We start from the raw sequence: 9,943 nt of genomic DNA, 5'->3' as shown, positions 1-9,943 counted from the left end.
TTACAAATTATAGAACTCGAGAGCCACACTGCATCAGCAAGAAGCTTCCAAACACAAAACTTCTATTACCTGTGACTCTGCCCACTGGGCAGCCAACTTTGTCATGCAACTCCCCATGATCAATGGAAATATGCTTTTCTGGGTACTTGGTAAGATAACACTGATCAAGAAAGTGCTGGCCATTTAAGCTGTGCAGTTGGGAGGATGGGATGTCCTTTGATTAGATAAAGAAGTCACAGAGCTGAATTTTGTTTGGTCAGATAACAAGTTTAAATTTCAATATATAGAGGTGTCTAGTGGGTTGTCCAGAAAAAAGAGATCAGGGCTTGAGATGACGGTCTGAGTAAGTAGTGTGGAGGCTAGTTGAGGCTGTGATGGTGAGAAACATCTAACTCAGTAATATTGAGTTGTCTTTTGTTTCCCTTCTGATAAGAAGTGGTAAGCTCATCCAGAAATACTCATTTTGCTTTCAATAGATGCTATTGATTGATGTCTCATTTAATTCATACATTTAAATTTTATTTTCAGTAAACAACAATGTTCAACTTTTATGCACCAAAGTAATAGAGTCACACAGCAATAAAATTGTGTTTATTTAGTGATATCTGACAAGTAGAGAAACTAAACGTAATATTTTACAAAATGTACAATTTATATTTTTATAAATACTTTAAAAGAGAGAAGTGGAACACGTGTGGTGGCATTAAAAGAATGTCTGGATTTAATTTTGCAGCCTACCTTGTAGCCTGACAAACCAGATACACGTATGTATACACATATATCTTGATCATGAGTTTTCATAATTATGGCCCAAGGATAAGTCCTGGGCATGTCTACAATAATTCCAAACTCCCATAAAATATGTGGTCTCTCACCACCAGTCATGTTGATTTTGCTCTTTTTTCCTCAAAATTCCACAAAATGCACATTTGAAACAGCCATCAGAGGATGTAAGCAAGTGTTTTGGGCCTGTTTACTCATCAGTGAGATGAGAGAATCCTTGCTAATACGATCTGTTTCTGCTAAATTAAAAAACTTGGGGGCCTCAGCCGCTTCCAATATGTAAATATCTGAGGGCTGTGAGGGACCAGTCATCTTTGTATTGGGAGTTTTCTGTTTAGCTTCTTTCTATTGGAAAGGAGTCAATGTGTCTTAAACAGAGAAAGTTTATGACACAAGTCCACTTAGCCAACATATCATTACTGTAGATAAAACATGTTTCCTAGTGTAAAACTAAACAGAAAATTAATAGTCATCTCTGAACATCATGTTGAAGAGCTGTATGTTTCTTTGGATCTGGAGCTTAGAAGTTCAGAGCTGGTTTACTCAAAAAGGGAGCCAATAGAGAATCTTCCCATCAAACCTCAATATATGGTTGAAACACTTGTACAACGACATGTTCAGTATGATTCTAGACTTCACTGAGTCATTATAGTGACGTTTTCTTGGAATTGCACTAGTGCACAACAAAATATGATGAATGCAATGTGATACAGTCTACAAAGTAAATTATATACCTGTTTTCTTAAATTTATACAAATTTGCATCTGTAATAAAACCACAGGAAAGTAAGTCATTCCTAAGCCATATCCTGAGCTTACCTTGATTCCAAGTTTACAGTTAATTACGTTTTTTGTTAAATAAAAAGATAGCTATAAAGGTCCTCATATGATCACATTAGGAAAATACATAGGATTCAAGGATGAAATCGTGATTCTTCATTACTTTTCTTATATTCCTTCGATGGTGGGTGGTGCAGCAGCTACAGGTGCTCTGTAGGTGTGCTTCTTGAGTGACAGGTTACATTTTCCCTCTGGTAGTCTTCAGCTCCAGCTCCTGGAGGAAGGCCTCATTATTCTTAGGACAGTTGGTGTGACAGGTGCAGGTCCCAATGACCATTACTGGTTTCTTGACTATTTGCCCTGGGGAGCACTGAAACTCTGCCTGGATGGTTTTGGTATTGTGGGGAGTGCAGCACCGGCCATCACTGCAGACCGCACAGAACCTGGGCTTGTAGGTGTGCAGGCTGGTGCAGTTTTTGAATTGCAGGTGGATGGCTTTGAGTGATTTCTTGGTGCGGAGACACTTTTTTCCTTTCTAAGAAAGAAAAAAGAAGTGATGTTTTGAATGGCTACTATTCCTCTGAGGGACAATTTTAGAGTATGGAATTACCTGCTAGTTGCCCACCCAATATCTATTGGTCTTTCTTCTTTGCTATCAGAATGTCAATTTTGCTTGAGCAATATAGTCAGCTAAAAGTATTTGCTTCCACAGCCTATCTGGGACTTGGGGTAACTTTGTGGCAAAGTTCTGGCCAAGGATACATAAGCCAAGGGAATCTGGGAAATCCTTTGTCCTTTGAGTAGGTACAATTCTTTATTGTTCCTATATGCATTTTCCTTTCTTCCTGGAATGTGAACACCTTGCCTAATTGTACATAATGGTCTTTTGACATTGAGGAGATGAGCATAAAGGTGAAAGCATATGTATAATAACAAAACCTATCTTTTAAGACACTGTAACATGATTTGGTGTCATTTTTAGCCAAATGCATTTTTACACGTGATACTGTTTGGCTCTCTGTGTTCCCACCCAAATCTCATCTCATATTGTAATTGCCATGTGTGAGAGGAGGGGCCTGCTGGGAGGTAATTAGATCATGGGGGCAGATTTTTCCCTTCCTGTTCTCGTGGTAGTGAGTTCTCACAAGATCTGATGGTTTAAAAGCGTGGCGCTTCCCCCTCTCGCTGTCTCTCTCTCTCTCTCTTTCTTTCTCTCTTTCTCTCTCTCTCTCTTTCTCTCCCCCTCCCTCCCTCCCTCTCTGTCTCTCTCTCTCTCTCTCTTGCTGCCATGTAAGATGTGCTTTGCTTCCCCTTCACCTACTACCATGATTGTAAGTTTCCTGAGGTTTCCCCAGCCATGTGTAACTGTAAGTCAATTAAACATCTTTTCTTTATAAACTACCCAGTCTCAGGTAGTTCTTTACAGCAGTGTGAAAATGGACTAATACAATGTCTTATAAACAGAGTGGGTATACATCTGGCATTATTTTATGTTTCCAACACTCTTCAGACATTAACTCAACCTTTTTAACAGTATTCATTCATACAAGGAATAATCATTCATAGAAAGAACAATTGCCCATTTTACAGATGAAGAAACTGAGTCTCAAAGACCTAAAGGGATCAGAAAACATCTAATATTTGAATTTGTCTGATACAAAGCCCATTCTTTCTATTACATGATGACCTCAGGACATTTCAAGACATGGAATTTGCATGAAGGCAAATAAAGTGGAAAATGTATTCAAGATTGTATTAGTAATGATAAATGAAGAGGCCTAATATTGATAATTCAGCAAAGAATTGACTATGTTTTATTTCTCACTTATATTTCTTCATCTACTAATTTCCTACAGTTATCCACTGCTCGCCTTCATAGGCATGACCCACAGCTTGTGGGGTGATTAGATGTGGAATTATCTTAAATCAGTGACTCTCAAACTTCAGTGCACATCAGAATCATCTAGAGGATTTCTTAAAACGAGCTGTTGGACCTTACACCAGGAGTTTTGGATTCAGTACATCTGATGTGGGACCCACACCATAAATTTGCATTTTAACAACTTCTTAGATGATGCTGCTGGTGTGGGGAACACACTTGAAGAACCACTGTCTTAGATTTAAGAATCTCTTGGAGACAAGGAAGTAATGTTTGGTATTCTAGTACAACTTTTATAAAATATGTATACTATAAATAAACATCTTTGAAATAACATATCCAAGTATTAAAGAAGATGCAAATTATAAGAAAAAATACAAATTTTGCAAAAAGACACAATAGAAAAAGCCACATCTTGGAGGTATTAAATAGAAACATCTTATTTAATAAAGAAGTTGCTGTGCCATTGAAAATATTTAAGGACTTCTTGTTTCTTACTTTTTTGTATTTAATATTTAGCATGTATTCCTGTCAGTACCCACAAAATGGTACAGGATAACAACATTCCTGTGTGTGTGTATATGTTTGTATGTGAGACTACTTATGTGAGTGAACCTATATGACTATGTTAGATGTATGTTTGAATTCCCCTGAATGTGGGGAAGTGCATCTCCTAGGATATAATTTTAGGGATAAGGTGTTTCTAGGTGTTCTTTCTAAACTGGTGGAAGAAACATAAAGTTAGGATGGACCTCAAAAAATTAGATAGATAAGCAGCCATATAACTAATGCAACCACTATGGACTCTTATTTTACTAGTAAATAGAAATCATAAGTAATGGTGGCTACTGTTAACAGAGTACTTAATCTATACCCAGCATTTTGCGGATTCATTCTATTTAATCACCATGACAACTTAAGGTAGGTACTTTCAGCAGCCCCATTATGTGGGAGAAGGAATTGAGGCTGAGAAGTTAAGAAAATTGCCCAAGATTACATAGCTAGTTCATGTGGAAAGACAGAATTTGAAGCCAAGCTGTCTGGCTCCACAGTTATCCTCTTACGCACTAGATGATATTGCTTCAGTGTCAAGATATGTAAATCTTGAATTGCTAAGAACTGTTTTATTTTAGTCTTAGGTTTGTATAAGGATCCATATAATGGTTCAAATTGGGTATTCTATTTATCTGATATAGGGCTCTGGTAACAAGGCCTGTGATGTCATCAGCAACCAATCAGAGTTTCTGATCTGCACATCTCACATTCAGTGTTAACATACTGAGTTGATATAATTCCAGCAAAAAAAAATAAAAAGATACGTGCTGTTTTATTTGGCACATATTGCCTTATGCTGGCAAATGTATTATTTCCACTAGGTTTTAAAAAATACCAGCAATAATTCCCAGACAGTCACTCGCTTATTTATCAACAGTTGTTTATCATGCACACAGTATGTGCCAGGTAGAGACCTGAGGACTGAGAGGTAAGACCCACATGGCCTCTACCCGTACATATTGAACCTGACGAGTAAAGAGAACTGAGGTCAGAACTGACCACTCTAGAATCAGTGGTGCTTGACAACTGGGTAGCCAGTTTTCTCCAGGAATGGTATGGGATTTGCTAGACCGTTCTCCATTGGGAAAAGCATTATAGTTGTCTGGCCCCTCTCCCTCTTTACCTGAGGGTGTACTGTGAGTTGCCTGGAGTATTTCAATATGTTAAAGAGAAAAAAGAAGATAGGCTGGCTTCAGGAACCCCACTGCCTTTTCTCTGGGGTTGACTCCCAGTTACAGCTGCTCTCTCTGTCACAGAGTGACACAGTGACTTTCTGAAGCCCAGGCTACAAGGAGACAAGGCCATTACCTTCAGGATGGGAAGTTTCCTCCAGGCTCCTACCTTATCTGTTGGCTGCTCTGGCTCTTGTTCACAGGGCCGCACCATGCAGAGCCGAGTCTGTTTCAGCATCTCACACTGACGGTTCCTATTGGTGACCCGGGTGGAGAACCCCATACCACAGCTCTTAGAGCATGCCGTCCACTCTGTGGTCTGTTCAATGCAGTTGACACTTGAGTCAGAGACTTCTACTCCTAGGGTGGCTTCTGGTCTGTAAGCTATGGGATGTATAAAAAAAGACAGCCATATTGGGTAAAATGTGAGGATTGGAAAGTGGTCCTTTTCAGCCATTATTAGAAAGTGGGTCTCATTCAACTTTGTACCTATTAAACACCCATGCTCCCAGGACACAGAACTGAATTTATTTATTTATTTATTTCTGGCATGACTGATAATGTCTGCCCTCAGCAATAGTATACAATTCTGGATACTGCTAATATAAGTAATCTGGCTAATGAATGGCTTCTAAAATAATCCTCTACTGTCTCTTGAGATTTTTTTAAAAACTACTTCATTGATAAGAGAAAACAAAAAGAAGAATCAAAAAAAGGTCCTGAAGTGCCATCTGAGCCTTACTACAGCATGTAGAAAGATGATACTTTTCAGTGACACCTGTCCAGGGATGAGTAGCCTTCTTTAAGGAGGTTAATCATGAGACAGCCTAGGTAGTGTACAGGATCGAGAAAAGAAAGAGGATTTAAAATTTTGTCTTTGTAGTGCTAACGAGGATCAAGTGGGATGGATTAAAATACAAGTAGTAGTCATCCACTAAGACAAAAATAAGACAAAAGAGTGAATTTGGGAGGTCCTCTTTAGGAGCAATTGCAGCAAACTTCTATAACTTAGTTTGAGTTTATAAATATGTTTGATCTAATGTCTACAAATGTGTTTGATCTCATGTGTTTGATCTCAGTGGGCAACCTGAAATCCACAACTGAATGGCCAGAAATAGGCCAGTTTCTCTTTTCAAATCCAAGAGATTGCAAATTCTTCATGTTTGTATTTACCCTCTAGTATGACCAGCCCTAGGTATACTGAGTTTCTCACCTGCAAGGGTGAGGCCTCCCAGTGAATCCTCCTCATCTGGGCCACAGATCCACTTTTCACAGCACTCCCCAGGCACCTCAACTTTTCTTGGAGTTGGGCAGTTAGGCTCGGGCAGTAGCACGTCCAGCTGACAGCGAGGCACACAACCAATCTGCCCGTCTCTGCAGGTGCACTGGAATTTGCAGCTTGGCTGAAATTTCTCTCCACTGCGGTAGATGACCCCATCGAACACACAGTTATCTCCCTCTACCGCTAGAATATTGGGGAAGCAAAGAGGAAAGCAAAGAGGAGGAGCAAAAACAAGAACACAATACAGTGAAGAAGCTATGTAAGATTTGGAGGACATGTTCCAAAACCCAAGTCCTTTTCCAGTTCCAGCGATCCGGTTTCTCATGTATCTACTGTAGAGTGATGTCCTCGTGGAGGCCACTCAGAGCAAGAGAAGACCTTCAAGATCATCTAGTCTTGCCACTCATTTTATGGAGGAGGAAAGAGGTGTGCAACTGTGAAGTAATGTCCCCGAGACCCCCTGGCCATGGTTCCCAATGTTCAGTCATTTTGCAAGAACCTCCTTAGCGTTTCCTACTCCAGCAGCTTAGACTTGAAAAGAGAAAAAGTGTACTCTATGTTTTCCAACAGGTTAGCTGATCAAATTGGGAAGGGCATTAAGATTCCTTGACACTCAAGCATAATAAATCATCAGTAGCTTAGAGAGAAAAGTAAAAGCCCTGCTGTCCAGAAAGGAAGGGACGATCTCCAACTACAATGTTGTACCGTGTGAAAAATTGATCCCCGATTGATTATGTTTCAGAAGCCTGGATTGGCTAGTTGCCTGCATTTTATTTTACTTGCAGTCAGAGAAGGGTTTACATAGTTGTCCCAGGAGACTAGCAGTTGCTTTGGTTCAAATGGGACAATTACAGGTGTGAAAACAAACCTGCTGGATTTTCCCCAACTGCAGTTTGGGAAACTGTGAGTGTGTGAGTAAACCCGAGCTTCCATCAGCCCCAAGTGGCCCCCTAGAAATGTCCGAAGGAAATGACTTCACTGGCCCTTAACTCTGCCTGGCTCCCCCTCTGCTTAGATTCTTGTCTAGGAAGCCAAGTGAGGAATGCCTTTCACCCCCAGGGCAGGTTTCCTTTCTGGTTCTGGTGTTCCCCAAAGCCCCAAGTACTCCCCACACCATGCCTGACACACAGTAAGTGCTCTATACATGTCACTTATTGCATTATTATTATTTGCTTATTGCCCTCTGGGAAGGGGAGGATAAAAGAGAAGGGAGGAAGCAGCTTCAGTTAGCTGCAGAAGAGGTCAAACAGCGGAGGGGGCAGGATTACCCATGCAGATGCCAGTCTGGTTGCTGGGGTCCGCACTGCGGTCACAGTAGAGGCCACTGCTCTCGTCGCATGGCTCCAGATCTGAGCAGCTCTCGCCACGCTGGCGGGCACACACCAGACAGCAGGAGCAGCCGTCCAGCACCGCGCGCACCCCGGGGGCGCAGGTCGGCGGCGTCGCGGGGCACTGGCCCGGGCACTGGGGAGGGCAGCGCTGAGTCGCAGCGACCTGAAGGCAGGCGAGACAAGAAGGAGAAACCACTCAACTGGGGTAGAAGACACAGAGATCCCGGTGACCAAATGGGGGGCCACCCAGGAAGGCAAAGTAACTTGGGGCATCTTAAGGGTGTGCCACTTACCTGTCCCAGGAGATGGAGAAGCAGGAAGGTCAGGCAAAGGCACTGCTTTCGGAGACAAAAGCTCGTGCTCTGTACACTCTGCATGCTCAGGCTTTCTCCTCTCGCTTTTACCAAACGAGACTTTCTTCGCTGTAGATTGGCACTGCTCGCCTTCCTCCTGGTCCCGCGCTTGCGGATCACGCCCAGCACCACCAGCACAGGTTTTATAGCGCGCTCCTGGGACGCGCGCAAGCCGGTTGGCTGCAGTGCAGGGAGGAGGGGGGAGATCGGCTGGGTGGGGAAGTGGAACGAACCCCGGGGTTGCCATGGCAATTGGCCGTGGGTGCTGCTCTCCTTAGGGCGCGGCGCCGGGGCCTGCGTGTGCCTGTGTGTGGCGACTGGCTTTTCCCAGAGCGTAGGGAGGGGCTGGGTGGAGTTCCGAGGCCAGGACCCAGGGCTCGCTCGAGCGCGTGGGAAGGAAACGCCCGTTTCCTCCTGGAAGTTGCTTCGCCTTCTCCCAGGACGAAGACACCACCACTCCCCACCACCCTCCTCCACCCTGACCATTCCAACCAGGGCTGCAAGCGAGGGGTCCGCTTATGGGATGCCTGCAGTTTGGGGCCATCTGCGGGGGATTGGCAGAAGGCCCAGGGGTTTAGTCATGAGGGAAGCACATGCAAGTTTGTCACCGTTTAGGGCACTCATTGAATGTGTTGAGACGGAGGGGAGAGAAGCAAGGAAGGAAAGGAGAGAAAGAGGAGAAAGACAAAAGTGTGTTTGTGTGTGTGTGTGTGTGTGTGTGTGTGTGTGTGTACTGGGGAGAGGGGTGTGGCAGGGGGAAGGGAACCTAGAAAAAAATCGCTATGTCAGGAGTCGGGGATGCTATTGGCCAAATGGCAAAATTCTTTTGACTCTAATCCTTCTAGCTTCCCTGAGTCTTAAGCCCCAAGACCCACAGGTTTGTTAGAAATAAAAGTAAAACACACACACACACACACACACACACACACAAAGGAAAACATAATAAAATAAAACAAATCTTGGCAGAAGAAAGCCTTGAAGCACCTGCTGTAGCGATCAAATGTGAGATGGCACACCTGAAAGTCCAGAAACTTGGAGAGTTTCCTAAGTGGGTTCAGTTCAGCCACCATCACCAGCATCAAAACCTCCTCCAGCCAGGGAAGACGTGAGGAAGGAACTAACTTGACTTGGCTGACCCTTCAGCCAATCAAATCCCTCTCCCACGAACATCTGCTTCCAAAAAATGATTGCTGGGGCATGCTTGTCATCTCTCATGGGAAACAGAGGGCAGTTTTACTGCTCCAAAGGTGACATTGCTTGAAGGATTTAGAACAATTTCCCCCCATACTTCAACATTGCTGCTGCCCCTAGGAGAACTATGCCCAGCTCTTTTGAGGATCGCTACTTTGGGGAAAAAAAAAAAAAAAAAAAAAAACAGAAAACAAAAAACACTTTTTAAGGAAAATTATACAGGCCTGTGATGTAATTCCAGAGTTTAAAAAGAAACAAATGGCCTCTACCTCATCTGTCCCCAGCATGAAGGAAATGAAAGGCAGCTTGCGGAAGGGGCCAGGTCTGCCTCTGCAACACCCGCAGACAATGAGGTCACCTCAAGCCCCTTCTAGATAATTCTCTCGGCAGCCTGAAATCACTACGACACACTTCCAAGCCTCCAATAGTTCTGCTTTCTTCGAGGTAAATGAGACTGAGTAGTACTCCAAGTTAACTAGAGATGAAACAGTTCATTTGCACTCTTGAGTAGGACATTTGCATACTCTTCAAATTGACAGGCTTTGGAGGGTGTAGGGTGAGAGAAGGGAGAGGATCAGGAAAAATAACTAATGGGTACCAGGCTTAATACCTGGGCGA

General features: G+C 43.0%; 1 protein-coding gene across 1 annotated transcript; it reads right to left on the bottom strand.

Annotated features, from left to right (window-relative positions):
• Nucleotides 1-569: 569 nt before the first annotated feature.
• On the bottom strand, nucleotides 570-8,388 carry CCN3 (cellular communication network factor 3). The gene is made up of 5 exons (XM_023223084.2): nucleotides 8,075-8,388; nucleotides 7,719-7,944; nucleotides 6,382-6,633; nucleotides 5,338-5,552; nucleotides 570-2,097 (listed from the first exon to the last, which is right to left on the bottom strand). The coding sequence occupies exons 1-5, from the start codon at nucleotides 8,156-8,158 to the stop codon at nucleotides 1,801-1,803; spliced, it is 1,074 nt and encodes a 357-aa protein (XP_023078852.1). The 5' UTR covers nucleotides 8,159-8,388; the 3' UTR covers nucleotides 570-1,800.
• Nucleotides 8,389-9,943: the final 1,555 nt, after the last annotated feature.

This window comes from Piliocolobus tephrosceles, chromosome 7, assembly GCF_002776525.5.
Source record: "Piliocolobus tephrosceles isolate RC106 chromosome 7, ASM277652v3, whole genome shotgun sequence".
Taxonomy (NCBI): Eukaryota; Metazoa; Chordata; class Mammalia; order Primates; family Cercopithecidae; genus Piliocolobus; species Piliocolobus tephrosceles.
Note: the sequence above shows the minus strand (reverse complement) of the source record. Positions and strands in the feature narration are given on the sequence as shown.

Coding starts and splice junctions, on each gene's coding strand:
- CCN3 (XM_023223084.2), bottom strand. CDS start 8,158: ATGCAGAGTGTACAGAGCACGAGCTTTTGTCTCCGAAAGCAGTGCCTT. Junction 7,945..8,074: donor TTCTCCATCTCCTGGGACAG/GTAAGTGGCACA, acceptor GCCTGCCTTCAG/GTCGCTGCGACTCAGCGCTG. Junction 6,634..7,718: donor CCAGACTGGCATCTGCATGG/GTAATCCTGCCC, acceptor CCAATATTCTAG/CGGTAGAGGGAGATAACTGT.